The sequence below is a fragment of the Schistocerca nitens genome, chromosome 11 (genome assembly GCF_023898315.1).
Source record: "Schistocerca nitens isolate TAMUIC-IGC-003100 chromosome 11, iqSchNite1.1, whole genome shotgun sequence".
Taxonomy (NCBI): domain Eukaryota; kingdom Metazoa; phylum Arthropoda; class Insecta; order Orthoptera; family Acrididae; genus Schistocerca; species Schistocerca nitens.
In genome coordinates this window covers 140,281,277-140,297,190 of record NC_064624.1, presented here as the reverse complement: position 1 = coordinate 140,297,190, position 15,914 = coordinate 140,281,277, and the positions used below count along the sequence as shown (strand labels likewise).

Here is a 15,914-nt window from a genome sequence, read left to right as displayed (position 1 = left end):
TAACTGTTTACAGCACATATAGATGATCTAGTAAAAAGCGTTGTATGCTCCTTAAGGCTATTCGCAGATGATGCAGTTGTCTGTACCAAAGCAGTAACTCCAGAAGATAGTAAGAATTTGCAGAATGACCTGGAGAGAATGGTGCAGGTTCTGGCAGTTGACCCTGAATGTAAAAGAAAATGTAACATATTGCGCATACCTAGACAAAGAAATCCACTACTGTACAGCTACACTATTGATGACAAACAGCTGGAGACAGCATCTGCTGTAAAATATCTAGCCATAACCATCCAGAGTGACCTTAAGTGGAAAGACCACATCAAACAGATAGTGGGAAACGTGGATACCAGACTCCGATCCATCAGAATAATCTGAAGGAAATTTAACTCATCCATGAAAGAAGTGGCTTATAAGGTGCTTGTTCACCCGATTCTTGAGTATTGTTCATCTATCTGGGATCCCTATCGGGTAGGACCGATAGAGGAGACAGAGAATATCCAAGGAAGAGTGGTGTGTTTTGTCACAGCATCATTTAGCTGGCAATAGAGCATTACGGACATGCTAAGCAAACTCCACTGGCAAACGTTACAAGTGAGGTGTTGTGCATACGGAGATTTACTATTGAAATTTCGGGACAGCACTTATCAGGTGTCGGACAACATATTACTTGCCTCCACATACATCTTGCGTACTGACCAAGAGAAGAAAATTTGAGAAATTAGAACCAATACAGATGGTTACCAACAATCATTCTTCCCCCGCACTATTCGCAAATAGAACAGGGTTGGAGGGACCATATAGTGGTACTGAAAGTACTCTCCACCACACACCATTAGTTGGCTTGTGGAGAATGATGTAGATTATTTTAATAGCTTCTTTGATAATGCTGTCCTCGGAAGCTGTTAGTGGAGACTATGAGAGAGGTGCCACCAATGTCTAATCAGTGCCCATTACCCAGGGCATGCTGAACTATAGCAGTTTGTTCAGTGGCCATTTCCCAGAATATACTATACCAAAGCAGGTTTTTCGGGTAGTGCAGCCATAGGCCTCTCTCATGCTCCTCTGTGGAGTGCAGCCATAGGCCTCTCTCGTGCTTCTCTGTGGAGTGCAGCCATAGGCCTCTCTCGTGCTCCTCTGGGGAGTGCAGCAATAGGCCTCTCTCGGGCACCTCTGCGGAGTGCAGCCATAGGCCTCTCTCGTACTCCTCTGTGGAGTGCAGCCATAGGCCTCTCTCGTGCTCCTCTGCGGAGTGCAGCCATAGGCCCCTCTCGTGCTCCTCTGCGGAGTACAGCCATAGGCCTCTCTCGTGCTCCTCTGGGGAGTGCAGCCATAGGCCTCTCTCGTGCTCCTCTGCGGAGTGCAGCCATAGGCCTCTCTCGTGCTCCTCTGTGGAGTGCAGCCATAGGCCTCTCTCGTGCTCCTCTGCGGAGTGCAGCCATAGGCCTCTCTCGTGCTCCTCTGTGGAGTGCAGCCATAGACCTCTCTCGTGCTCCTCTGCGGAGTGCAGCCATAGGCCCCTCTCGTGCTCCTCTGCGGAGTACAGCCATAGGCCTTTCTCGTGCTCCTCTGGGGAGTGCAGCCATAGGCCTCTCTCGTGCTCCTCTGCGGAGTGCAGCCATAGGCCTCTCTCGTGCTCCTCTGCGGAGTGCAGCCATAGGCCTCTCTCGTGCTCCTCTGTGGAGTGCAGCCATAGGCCTCTCATGCTCCTCTGCGGAGTGCAGCCATAGGCCTCTCTCGTGCTCCTCTGGGGAGTGTAGCAATAGGCCTCTCTCATGCTCCTCTGCGGAGTGCAGCCATAGGCCTCTCTCGTACTCCTCTGTGGAGTGCAGCCATAGGCCTGTCTCGTGCTCCTCTGCGGAGTGCAGCCATAGGCCTCTCTCATGCTCCTCTGCGGAGTGCAGCCATAGGCCTCTCTCGTGCTCCTCTGCGGAGTGCAGCCATAGGCCTCTCTCGTGCTCCTCTGCGGAGTGCAGCCATAGGCCTCTCTCGTGCTCCTCTGGGGAGTGCAGCAATAGGCCTCTCTCATGCTCCTCTGCGGAGTGCAGCCATAGGCCTCTCTCGTACTCCTCTGTGGAGTGCAGCCATAGGCCTCTCTCGTGCTCTTCTGCGGAGTGCAGCCATAGGCCTCTCTCGTACTCCTCTGCGGAGTGCAGCCATAGGCCTCTCTCGTGCTCCTCTGGGGAGTGCAGCAATAGGCCTCTCTCATGCTCCTCTGCAGAGTGCAGCCATAGGCCTCTCTCGTACTCCTCTGTGGAGTGCAGCCATAGGCCTCTCTCGTGCTCTTCTGCGGAGTGCAGCCATAGGCCTCTCTCGTGCTCCTCTGCGGAGTGCAGCCATAGACCTCTCTCGTGCTCCTCTGGGGAGTGCAGCAATAGGCCTCTCTCATGCTCCTCTGCGGAGTGCAGCCATAGGCCTCTCTCGTACTCCTCTGCGGAGTGCAGCCATAGGCCTCTCTCGTACTCCTCTGTGGAGTGCAGCCATAGGCCTCTCTCGTGCTCCTCTGTGGAGTGCAGCCATAGGCCCCTCTCGTGCTCCTCTGGGGAGTGCAGCCATAGGCCTCTCTCGTGCTCCTCTGCGGAGTGCAGCCATAGGCCTCTCTCGTGCTCCTCTGTGGAGTGCAGCCATAGGCCTCTCTCGTGCTCCTCTGCGGAGTGCAGCCATAGGCCCCTCTCGTGCTCCTCTGCGGAGTACAGCCATAGGCCTTTCTCGTGCTCCTCTGGGGAGTGCAGCCATAGGCCTCTCTCGTGCTCCTCTGCGGAGTGCAGCCATAGGCCTCTCTCGTGCTCCTCTGCGGAGTGCAGCCATAGGCCCCTCTCGTGCTCCTCTGCGGAGTACAGCCATAGAGGCCTTTCTCGTGCTCCTCTGGGGAGTGCAGCCATAGGCCTCTCTCGTGCTCCTCTGCGGAGTGCAGCCATAGGCCTCTCTCGTGCTCCTCTGTGGAGTGCAGCCATAGGCCTCTCTCATGCTCCTCTGCGGAGTGCAGCCACAGGCCTCTCTCGTGCTCCTCTGGGGAGTGTAGCAATAGGCCTCTCTCATGCTCCTCTGCGGAGTGCAGCCATAGGCCTCTCTCGTACTCCTCTGTGGAGTGCAGCCATAGGCCTGTCTCGTGCTCCTCTGCGGAGTGCAGCCATAGGCCTCTCTCATGCTCCTCTGCGGAGTGCAGCCATAGGCCCCTCTCGTGCTCTTCTGCGGAGTGCAGCCATAGGCCTCTCTCGTGCTCCTCTGCGGAGTGCAGCCATAGGCCCCTCTCGTGCTCTTCTGCGGAGTGCAGCCATAGGCCTCTCTCGTGCTCCTCTGCGGAGTGCAGCCATAGGCCTCTCTCGTGCTCCTCTGGGGAGTGCAGCAATAGGCCTCTCTCATGCTCCTCTGCGGAGTGCAGCCATAGGCCTCTCTCGTACTCCTCTGTGGAGTGCAGCCATAGGCCTCTCTCGTGCTCCTCTGCGGAGTGCAGCCATAGGCCTCTCTCGTACTCCTCTGCGGAGTGCAGCCATAGGCCTCTCTCGTGCTCCTCTGGGGAGTGCAGCAATAGGCCTCTCTCATGCTCCTCTGCGGAGTGCAGCCATAGGCCTCTCTCATACTCCTCTGCGGAGTGCAGCCATAGGCCTCTCTCGTACTCCTCTGTGGAGTGCAGCCATAGGCCTCTCTCGTGCTCTTCTGCGGAGTGCAGCCATAGGCCTCTCTCGTGCTCCTCTGCGGAGTGCAGCCATAGGCCTCTCTCGTGCTCCTCTGGGGAGTGCAGCAATAGGCCTCTCTCATGCTCCTCTGCGGAGTGCAGCCATAGGCCTCTCTCGTACTCCTCTGCGGAGTGCAGCCATAGGCCTCTCTCGTACTCCTCTGTGGAGTGCAGCCATAGGCCTCTCTCGTGCTCTTCTGCGGAGTGCAGCCATAGGCCTCTCTCGTGCTCCTCTGCGGAGTGCAGCCATAGGCCTCTCTTGTGCTCCTCTGTGGAGTGCAGCCGTAGGCCCCTCTTGTGCTCCTCTGTGGAGTGTTCCACAGTGCACAGTTAGTGCCACACTGAGTGGGGTGTGGGCAGGACAGAAAAAGGGGTATTGTAGGGTTGATCGAAAATCCTCAGTATAGCAAAAAGAAATCTACTTTCAATGCAGCTTAGGGTTTACAATGAAACCCTCTAGGCAGGATGGAGCTGCACTGAGTACCAGTCTCACAGTCAACATGGAGGAGTGGCAAAAATTAGAATGAATTCAAAGGGAATGGTGATACGTCAGCACGAAAGTGGAATAATACGGAGAGGTGGACGCTGACACGAGACCGCTATCTGCCTTGCATGAGATGCTGAATACAAGAGAGCATAACTCCCCCTCTGCTGGCACACCCAGGAAGTGGTCACAAAGTCTCTATCCCATGCCTCCTGATTGCTTAGCCTTCATCTGTCCATTGTGCTAATATTGGCACCACATTGGCTGATATTTATGGGACAGCATTCACATATTCAACCCAACATTCGGTTGAATTCATACAGAATCAACATTAACATATGAAGGTGAATCAGAAAGCTTTTGCCCCCTTTTTTTAGGCTAAATTATAGGTGCAAATGCAAACTCAACATATCCGTTCCAAGTGGAGGACCTCTGCTCTTTCTCAGACCGGCCTGGCCTTACCTGCCAGTAGCTCTGTCGCATGGTGCTGTTGTCAACTGCTGAAGATGGCTGTTGTGCTTCACACATGCATGATGTAGAAAGCAGCAGTGTGTGATACATTTTCTATGGAGCAAAGGATAAATGTCCATTGATGTCCAAAGCAGAATGCAGCCCTTTTGTGGGGAAAAGTACCTCACTTTGAGAAGTGTGAGGTGGTGCTGTTGCAAGTTTGGAAAAGTCTGAAGACTTGCACGACAGTGAGTTTTCAGGTAAGTTGCATTCCTCACCGACTGACAATAACATTTCCTGCACAGATGCAGTGGCGAAGTATCCGGATGTACACTTCAAAGACATTTCTCAGGAGTTTGGCATTTGGTACTGGAGTGTTTACAACATTCACGGATCCTTAAGTACCAGAAGGTTTCATGTCGGAGGGTGTGTAAGCCGTTGGATGACATAACGAGAGGCAAGCAAATGATTGCTTCACTGAACCATCTGCAAAGGCATGCCAAGTAGGGTGGCAGTAGTTTGAACCACGTTGTTACCAATAATGTAGATACTGCAAATCACACTGGAATCCAAGCAGTAGAGCATGGTGGGGAAAGCTGACATGCTCTAGTCATATCACTTGGAGAACCTGGACTGCCCGTTACACAGTCTGGACCTCACCCCTAGTGATTTCCATGTTTTCAGCCCCCTGAAGACATTCCTGGCAGGACTGTGATTCATGTTCAATGATGAAGCCAAGACAACTACCCAATGGTGGTTTCACAGTCAGCTGGATGAATTCTACCACTGGGACATCTCAAATTTAGCGCTGTGTTGGGACAAATATCTGAATCTGTGTGGGCACTCAGGGGAAAAATAGTGTAAGGGACATACACTGATATGTGTATTGGTAATTACCTGTACATACCTTATTTTGGCTAAAAACAATAGGAGCAAATACTTTCTCCCGATTTGCCTTCATATTTTACACATAGGTCACTGCTGCTGCATTTGTGGATTTGAGTGTCTGAATGATTATACCTTGTCATTGCAAAATAGATAAAGGAAAACTTATAAAAGATGATGGTAAGCTATAACACTAAGCACATTACAAAATAAGTAAGCTTTAAATATGGTATAAGTCACCAATAACCGTAATTAAAATATATCAGTTACTAGGCTGTTCGAAGCATAAACTCTCACAACAGTTTGGTAAGTTATGTTGTACGTCAACAACAGGTTTTGTGCAGCTTCTTCAAATGACTGAACCCAAAATAAAAAAAAGATAATTTCTGGAGGGAAGCTATACCAGCAAAAGTTCATCTGACAGAGAAACTTGAATTTCTTGCTAAAGTAGTCACTTTCATAAGCCTACACTACCTTTCTGCTGTACACTTGTCATCCTTAAGATCATAGACAAACCATATACTTCATCAGTTGATGCCCCTAAACCAACCAAGTCTTTTGTCTTATTATAAGTTCACATTAAAGACTTTTAATTAATTACCATGCAACCCATATTGAATTTTTGCTGGATGCACTGTCATGCATCTGCAGTGATATTGCAATTTTTTTGCATTCCTCATAGCACAGGCCTCCACAAATGTATTTCATGCTAATAAAGTTTGAAAAATTAAAGAACTTGCCCATTATTCGTCTGTTTCCATGAAACTGTAATTTTGAAAATCTACTTGAAAGTGCAAGCAGCAAAATAACTCAGATTTCAAAACTGCATCCGAAACACACAATGCTGGTGCCAGTGTGTGGTCATCATACTGATATGGCCCGAGAGCTATCTGATGTTTGGTCAAAACACAAGTGACTAGGCCAATGTTGATTCCAATGGCGTTCCATCGATCCACACACTGGACCAAAACCTTTGGCACCACCATTGATCACCGTGTGCAGATCCATTCTTACTGAAACAACAGGTGGGCTATACTGTGCCTTCATATGGGCTCTGCGGCCCTCGGGCTCGTGTCTGCAGTTATATACATACTCTGCGAGCCATTGCATGGTGCACTGTACCACAATTAGTCATTTCCTGTCCTGTTGAATTCACAAATAGAGCAAGGGAAAAATGACTGTCTATATGCATCCACACTAGCCCTAATTTCTCTTATCTTTGTGGTTCTTACACGAGATGTACATTGGCGGCAGTAGAATTGTTCTGCAGTCAGCTTCAGGTACTAGTTCCCTAAATTTTCTCAACAGTGTTTCTCAAAAACTGTGTCACCTTACCCCTCCAGGGCTTCACATTTGAGTTCACGAGCACCTCTATAATATTTGCACGTTAAAAAAATCGAGCAGAGCGCCTTTCAATTGATTCGTTGTCTTACTTTAAGCTGACCTAGTGCAGATCCTAAACACTCTAGCAGTACTCAAGAATGTGTGGTGCGGCACCAGTGTTCTATTTCTGGTCTTCTTCACAGATGAATCACACTTTCCTATACTTCTCCCAATAAACTGAAGTTAACCATTTGCCTTTGTTATTACAATCCTTACATGCTCATTCCATTTCGTGTCACTTCACAACATTACACCTCGATATTTAAATGACTTGACTGTCACGCAGCACACTACTAATGCTGTATTCAAACATTATAGTTTTGTTTTTCCTACTCATCCACATAAACTTACATTTTTCTATATTTAGAGCTAGCAGCCATTCATCACCAAAACTAGAAATTTTGTCTAAGTCATTCAGTAACCTCCTACAGCCACTCAACAATGACACATTCCTGTATACAACAGCATCGTCAGCAAACAACTGCAGATTGCTCCCCACACTGTCAGTCAGATCATTTATGTACAGAGAATAGTAGTGGTCCACTACACTTAACTGGGCCACTCCTCACGAAACCTTCCCTTTGATGAACACTCAGTGCAAGGACTGGGTTCTATTACTTAAAACGTCTTTGAGCCACTCACACGTCTGTGAATGTGACCTGTGTGCTCAGACCTCTGTCAAATGTGGAACAGTGTCAAATGCTTTTTTGATATCCAGGAATACGGGATCTGCCTATTGTCCTTCATCCACAGTTCACAGTCTACCATGTGAGGTAAGGTGAGCTGAGTTTCATACAAGCAATACTTTCTAATACTGTGCGGATTTGTGGACAGGAGCTTTTCTGTTTAAGGCAGATCCATCATTTTCGAACTGAGAATATGTTCAAGAATTCTGCAGCAAACCTATGTTAAGATATACAGGGCTCACCTGCATTTTTCTCCAGTTCCTCGAGACTTCCCATGTGGTGAGAGATTCACGATAAATGTGAGCTACGTAAAGGATCAGTGACATAGAGTAATCTTTGTAAAACCACACTGGAATTGCATCTGGACCTGGCAACTTATTTTCTTTCATCTCTTTCAGTTGCCTCTCTACACCAGGGGTGCCTATTAGTATGTTTTCTTTGTGGGGGTCTGTAATAGTGGTCTGTTTGTAATATGCTCCAGTGTGAACGATGTCTTAAATTTTAAATTTAAAACTTCAGCTTTCCTTTTGCTGTCTTCTATTTCCACACCAGACCAGTCAGTCAATGAGTGAGTGGATAGAAGCACTCAATGCACTTAGCACAAATACAGTGGGATGCATATGTGGCTAGAATGATTGGGTGTAGAAAGTAAAATTGTAACAGCAGATGGAATGATATTCAAATATGTTAATTCATAAGAGCTGATGTTAACGGGAATGACTACGGGGGTTGTACAACGGTTTTCCCAACTTGAAATAGAGCACCTAAACTTACACAAGTAACTCAAGCAGAAAATGCGACTAGACCAATTACAATAAGCAGGAAAACACTTGCGTGGTCATCCACAACAGTGGAAAGGGAAGAGCATGTTAGGAGGAAAGAAAGTAAAAATTTAACATCCCATCAAAGGACGACATCATTAGAGGTGGAGTTCAGGCTCAAACTGAGAAGTGTTGTGCCCTTTCAAAGGAAACACCCCAGCAATTGCCGTAAGAGGTTTAGGCATATTAGGCATACCACAGGAAATCTAAATCTGGATTTCTGGGCAGAGATTTGAACCACCATCCTCCCAGATCTAAGTCCAGTGCCTCACTGTTGCTTTAGCCACTTTGGCAAGCTAGAAAGAGGTCCATCTAATCTTTTCATATTCCGACAAAACTCTGCTCCACGGTGCAAGTAAGACAGTGTCTAACAATTTCACACTGCCTCAGTATCAAATAGGATGCCCAAGAGACCGAGACACTGGCCTACATTCTTGGTCTCAAAGATATTCAGACATGACACCATATGACTTTTCCTTGCAGGGATGTGTGAAGGAAACTGGCAGCTGATCAAAGATGTTTATGGCTGAATACCTCACTCATGCTAATGCAGAGTGATGGGTAATGCAAATCATTTCTCCATCCAGTGTTACACTAATGAATGTTACTGATGATTTCAAACTTGTGACTGACTGTAGACAGCAAAATTCATCAGAGAGTAAATGCACTGCAAGGCTGCCTACAAGAGGTTACAGAGTGGTCAGCATACATCACCCTTACAAGGCACTTCTGTGCAACAAACGTTTTTCACTTCAGTGGCAAGATAGTCCAGAATGTGATGCAATAAGAGATTAGTCAGTGAAAATGGGAAGAACAAATCAACTTTTTGGCATTTTCACCCCCAAAATCTGATATTATCTGTAGTGCAAATAGGTACAGTTAAGCAATTTAAGACACACTGTAGCATATGACAGGTTCTTAGTAATATACACACCTAAGAATTTTGAACATTTTGTTTTGTTTATTAATTTACCTACAATTTGGTAAATATAAACTGTTAAAATTCATTTCAAAACTCCATGCCCTATCTTTGGCCAGCTACTCTCTCTCACACCTCCCCTTAGTGTCCCCTCATCCTTACAACATATCTGTTCCTTTCAACCTGTAGTTCAAGTCAGCTTCCCTCATTTCCAACACCCCACAATCAATCACCCTCTCATTTCTGAGAAAAAAACACAAATGAGAGTGATCCCAAAAGTGAGGTTTGTAATATTATTCTTGATTTTTTAAAAGAAATGTTTATTTACAGTAGATTGTACGTAGTTTTGAAGATTCAACATTGCCATTTCGATCAGTGGGCTTTTGTAAATGCTGTAGCAGTTTGTGTGCACATGTTATACATGAAGTATCGGACCTCATCTGTCACCTCATCTGTCACTGAAGTGCCTTCCAGCCAAATGTTCTTTCAATTTGGGAAACAGGTGGTAGTCACTGGGTGCCAAATCTGAACTATAGGGTGGGTGAGTGGTAATGTTGCATCAAAACTGTTGCAGAAGATACACAGTTTGACAGGTGATGTGGGGTCGAGTATTGTTGCGGAGAAGACTTACGCCTTTGCTCAACATTCCTCTTCCTCGGTTCTGAATCGCTGAGTTTTTTTTCAATGTCAGACAATACCTGTCAGCATTTGTTGTTGTCCCAGGAACTGTGAAGCTGAGCAACACTATTACCTTTCGATCCCAAAACACAGTTGCCATGACTTTACCCACAGACTATGTCGTTCTGAATTGTCACGGCTTGGGTGAATCTGATGTTGCCACTCGTGTGACTTATTTGCTCTCAGGTGTGAAGTGGTAGGCCTAGCTTTCATGACCTGTGGCTACTGAATCCAAAAGGTCATCCTTTTCATCAGCATAGCATTGAAGAAACTGCCATTTGTGGTCTCCTGTCAGCATTCTCAGGACCCATCTTGAACACCTTCTGAAATTTCAACACTTCAGTCAAAGTCCAGAGAACAGTGCTTCGAGAAACTTGGGAACAACAGTGCAGAGCATGTCGAGAGTAATCTGGTGACCTCTAAGCACGATTTGTTCAACATTTGTCAATGTCTCTTAGAGAATTGGTAGTCTCCCACTTCGTACCTCACCATGAATTTCAGTACAAAACCTCCGAACTCTCTACACCACTCGCAGACATTTTTGACATTCATCCACAACTCTCCCTACACTTCCATCAACTGTTTATGAACCAATTGGTTTAATGCCTTGTTCACTCAAAAACAGAATAACTGCACAAACTTTGCACCTGGCGGTGGTGAGTAACAGCCCACTACCTCTGACTGCCGAGCTGAGACAAAGTACCTGCAGATGTGAGGTGGCTTCTGTACAGTGTGGAGAGAGCAAGGAAAAATCGGTGTGGCAAACAGCCACCCAAACAGTTTTCCTGAGGCCCCTGCACTTTCGAGGCCTCATTTTTGGGATTACGCTCTTAACTTCTGAAAACTAGAAAAACCGTTTCCTAGTTGTAACTGTTTCTTTCTGCCTAGTTGTAATTCTACAATATAAATACCTACTTACACCATTCTCAATCACATCCACACCTAGATCCAGCTCAGGATCTTCCTTGATACGGGCACTGCATTCTGCAGTTATTGGTGGACATTCTGTAAACTGAAAAAAAGGAAAACAATAACTCATCATCAGTTAAGATGTTTCCATACATTTACATTTACCCTTGGCTTTTCTAACAGTCACAATTTGCCACAGGTGTGTGGTACTTCTTAAGTTTTGAGTTACGTGCTGGTGCATTTAGCCCAAACATGGGCTGCACAGGTAATGTTTAATTCTCTGCCCAACAACTACAGAAAGCATAACTTGCAAAAAAAATATGATGTTTATTGTTAGTTCCAGCTGAGCCTGAACAAAAATCTGTCCTTCCAGAAAGGACCAGGTATGCCTGCTGTGGTGTGCAAGGCTGTACTACTGTCTCGACACAACAGGTGAAATTGAAAATTCTTCAGGTTTCACTGTAAACAGTGATGGCTATCCTCAAACTGAAAATTGTAGCATACTAATCACATTTGGGTCAACTGCACCAACACATAACAAAAAACATATTACATATATTGCAAAAAACCTGAGGAAATATAAGACACCTATTAGGCAAGAGACATTAGACACTGTTTAAGGGGGCAATCACTCAGAGAGAGAGAGAGAGAGAGAGAGAGAGAGAGAGAGACCTCATGCACGCTTTAGAGAACTTTACATTATATCAAACTAAAAAAAATACAATACTTTCCCTTAATATTATTATTAATATTATTAATTTAGTAATATGACGTAGGTCACTCACTCATTCACACTCTCTCATGTCTTTTAAGCAATTGCCTCAATATTTCTGTGGCTTAATGCAAAAGCAACCAACATCAATTTTTCATACATTACCTAATCAGCTAAGAAAGTTACCATGTCTGATATGTAAGAATAACTAAAGGCAATGATGGAATGCGACTTCTGGAAAGTCAATGTCATTTCATGAACATGGAAGTACTTCATGCAACAATAACAGATGAATATATTGGTGCAGGGTCTTCCTCATTTTTCACTGCTACAACAGCCGATGTCAACTTTGGTTAATGACATTATAACTGACTCATATGTGTTTATACTTTGACTTCAACTTTTTATTGTTTGATCTCTGACTGATATAATAATAATTGTGAATGTTTGTAAACATGTTTTTATTGAGAGGAAGATGTATTGCAGAGGTTAGTAGACATTCTGTAGGCAAACAATGTTTTCAGTTTTTCCTATGAAGAAAAGTGTGTGTGTTATGAGTTAGATTAAATTAATCTCAAAATATGAGAGTTAGGTTGATTAAGTTTTACTAGATTCTGGTTTGAAAGTGACTTCAGACAAAGGTGTTTATTTTTCTAGTGATGGTTTTTATTATCACTCCAAACATCAAACTATTCCTGCAGACCTGCCTGCACCCTCTATGTCTGAAACTGATGCAACTAATCTAACAAAAGAATAGGAATTAACCCCCGTGTCCAATGCAAAATATTTGCATGACATAACTGCATCTGAAACTGCCAGTTCTATGGTTAATTTTTTTCAGACATTGCATCTGAAAACATCCCAACAGCAAGTTCCAATTCTTTTGATTTTGCCATTTTAACATGCAACAATAAACTAAAAGAAAATAATGGCAATGCTGAGATACATTACCAGCTGACAGAACAGCAGGACAAAATTTTCGAAAGAACAAGCACACAAGAAAGACAACATCTCATCCATAAAAATGGGTTCACATTTAAAAAAAAAAACAGGCAGGATACAAGGGAAACAATACATTTTGACAACAGGAGTACAACAGCCAGTTAAGAGAGAAACCAACTGTGTAAATGTTGTTGAAAGTGCTTTGATACCAGAGAAGGAAAGTTGCTACTCATCAGTAGGGGAGATGCTGAGTTGTGATAGGCACAACTAAGAGATTCACACAATTGTGGCTCTCGGCCATAAAGGCCTTTGTCAGCAGTAGACACACATACACACACGGACACACAGGCTCATGCAAACAGAACTTTCACACATGTCTGCAGTCTCAGGGAACGGTGCGGAGGGAGTAAGTAATGGAAAGGACAGAAATAAAAAGAAAGTGTGAGGTGGTGAAATGGTGGCTGTGTAGTGCTGGAATGGGAACAGGGAGGGGACTGGATGGGTGAGGACAGTGACTAACGAAGGTTGAGGCCAGGAGGGTTACAGGAACGTAGGATGTATTGCGGGGGAAGTTCCCACGTGCGCAATTCAGAAAAGCTGATGTTGGTGGGAAGGATCCATATGGCACAGGCTGTGAGGCAGTCATTGAGATGAGGGATATCATGTTTGGCAGCGTGTTCAGCAACAGGGTGGTCCGCTTGTTTTTTGACGACAGTTTGTCGGTGGCCGTTCATACGGACAGACAGCTGGTTGGTTGTCACGCCTCCCGCCTCCACACCTTCTCTCCTGCCCTCCGTCTAAACTGCAGCACTTCACTGTCTGCCACTCCCACCATACTATCCCTCCCCCTCCCCACCCCAGCCTCCTCCTTACCCCCACCCAGTCGCCACTCCCATCATGCACTGGTGCTGCTGCTCGCAGTGTGGTTTCAGTTCTCTGAGACTGCAGACGTGTGTGCAAGTTGCATTTGTGTGACTGTGTGTGTGTGTGTGTGTGTGTGTGTGTGTGTGTGTGTGTGTGTCTACTGCTGACGAATGACTTTATGGCCAAAAGCTGCAATTGTGTGAATCTTTGTTGTGCCTATCGCAGCTCAGCTATATGGTGAGTAGCAACTTTCCTTCTCTGGTATTGTTACATTCCATCCTGCATTTTCCATTGTTTGAAAATGCTTTGAGAAATTTAATGAACAAGAACGGGATGATACTGTCATCAAATTTTACAAACTACTGAATGAGGTGCAAAATCAACAAATATTATGCACTGTACAGGAAAACCCTAAGAAAACTGTTTGCTTAGGAGAAAAGGATACATTACGTCGTAGCAGCAGATGCCAATTTTCAAGAAAATATGCCTCTTGTAAAAACCTGGCATGGAAACAATCAAGGCATGCCAGACAACATACCAGGTGGTTACAATTAAAGTGCAGCTACTCACCGAGGTCCGTGTGCAAATCTGGCATTATGCAGCATCTTGTCAACATCTGCAGTGTTCATACTGAACAAATTGTTTAAGTAGTGCTTAATAATGAAATCAACATCACGCCTTTCTCACTTGTTTGACCCTTTCTGCATTTGTGCCAGTCCTAATGCATTACACAGGGCTCTTCAGACGTGATGCTCAGTATTCAGGGATATGACAGGGAAGATCATTCAAACCAAAAATGTCAAGTAAACGAGCACTCTAAAATGCATACCTTGAGAGGCAAGCAATTCTCGATCTTGGACAATGTGAAACAAATCTTGTAGTATGGACCAAAACAAGAACAAAAGTCCAGTAAATGTGTGCCCTAAAATGTGTACCTCAAGAGTTATGATCACTTGTTCATTTTTGCTACTTTCAAACACAACTCTTCCAATGAACAAGTGCTCCTAACTTTTAAGGTATGCATCTTAAAGCACATGTTTACTGGACTTTTTTTTTCCTTGTGTTGGTCCGTACTACCACTTCCCAAAATTCAGAAAGCAATGAGCTTGCACTAGAAGAGGTTTTTTTCAACAGTATCGAAGATCGAGAATTGCTCATAGCTCTAGAAGTATGCTTTCCAGACCCCATGTTTACTTGACTTTTTTGTTCTGAACGATGATGCCTGCCATATCCCTGAATACTGACCGTCACATCTGTAAAACTCGGTATATAGAAAAATTTCTATACACGTTTCTTGCATTCACAGCAGCAGACTAGCAAACGGTGGGCAACAATGTTACAAATATTTTTCCAGTGTAAACCAGTTCCGCATTAATGAATTAGAATACCTACCGAGTTCTGCTGCCATACAATAATTACAGCCCACATTCGGCCTGTCAGTAGCTGCTCCCCATACACCCATGCTTATTGGTTACTGTACTCATCACTCAGGATAACATGCAGAAAATAAATACTTAAATTCTGACTCATCTATGTCAGAGATATACAGGTTACATTAAGACACGTTATGAAGAACAGTGTTTACATTTTGAGTCAGAGATTATTTACCGTGAACTACTTGCCAAAAATTTTAACTTTTACATCCATCAGCCATGTATGAACTCGAGCTACAACTGATAGTGCGTAAGAAAAACAATCAAAGTATAAAAAGAGGAGAAGGTTCATTTAAATTTAGCAGAGTCTAGCTACAAGTGAAAGTACGTCAACAAAGAGGAAAGTAAGGAAAATCAGAGCATTTTTTCCCTATCCTTTCATTTTCAAAAGTGGTTACAAGCACCAATTACACACAAAGGGATAGTCTTCTATAAACACTTGCTCTGGACTCTGTGCACTCTGGAAGCAACAATCACAAATCCATTCAGTTTAATATTATCTTTGAACTCTTCCATTTGGTCCGTGTTTGCATAGAAATACAGTAATATCGGAAATTGAGTCAGCATTGATGCAAAACACCTTGTTATTCATTTATTTCTTTATTATCCCAAACTAGTTTCGGTGACAAATATCACCATCATCAGTGGGGTTTTTTAATCTAAAACATGCAGAAAATGGCATGGTTGTACAAACACAGTAAAACATTATTACATTTTTACAAATCGTATTTTGAAATAGAGTTTTATTTCGATACCTTCATACTACCTTATTTATTGTATGTTACAGCATTTTTTAAGCAATTATTGGTGCTGTTAGTGACATATTTTCTGTGCTGGCGAGGTGGCGCAGTGGCTAGCACACTGGACTCGCATTCAGGACAACGACGGTTCTATCCCACGTCCGGCCTTCCTGATTTAGGTTTTCTGTGATTTCCCTAAATCACTCCAGGCAAATGCCGGGATGGTTCCTTTGAAAGGGCACGGCCGACTTTCTTCCCAGTCCTTCCCTAATCCGATGGGACTGCTGACCTCGCTGTCTGGTCTCCTCCCCCAAACAACCCAACCTGTCTTAGTA

The 15,914-nt window shown here is 44.8% G+C and overlaps 2 protein-coding genes across 3 annotated transcripts in view; both read right to left on the bottom strand.

Annotated features, from left to right (window-relative positions):
- Nucleotides 1-15,914, bottom strand: part of LOC126212916 (ankyrin repeat and protein kinase domain-containing protein 1-like) — a 146,801-nt gene that overhangs the window by 114,882 nt on the left and 16,005 nt on the right. For both annotated transcript variants that reach the window (XM_049940425.1, XM_049940427.1), the window contains exon 3: nucleotides 10,899-10,991. The gene's annotated coding sequence lies outside the window, so the exon portion shown is untranslated. The remainder of the gene's footprint in view (nucleotides 1-10,898; nucleotides 10,992-15,914) is intronic.
- Nucleotides 1,053-14,001, bottom strand: LOC126212718 (uncharacterized). The gene is made up of 3 exons (XM_049940129.1): nucleotides 13,977-14,001; nucleotides 2,848-3,978; nucleotides 1,053-2,788 (listed from the first exon to the last, which is right to left on the bottom strand). Exons 1-3 carry the CDS (start codon nucleotides 13,999-14,001, stop codon nucleotides 1,053-1,055), a joined length of 2,892 nt encoding a protein of 963 aa, XP_049796086.1.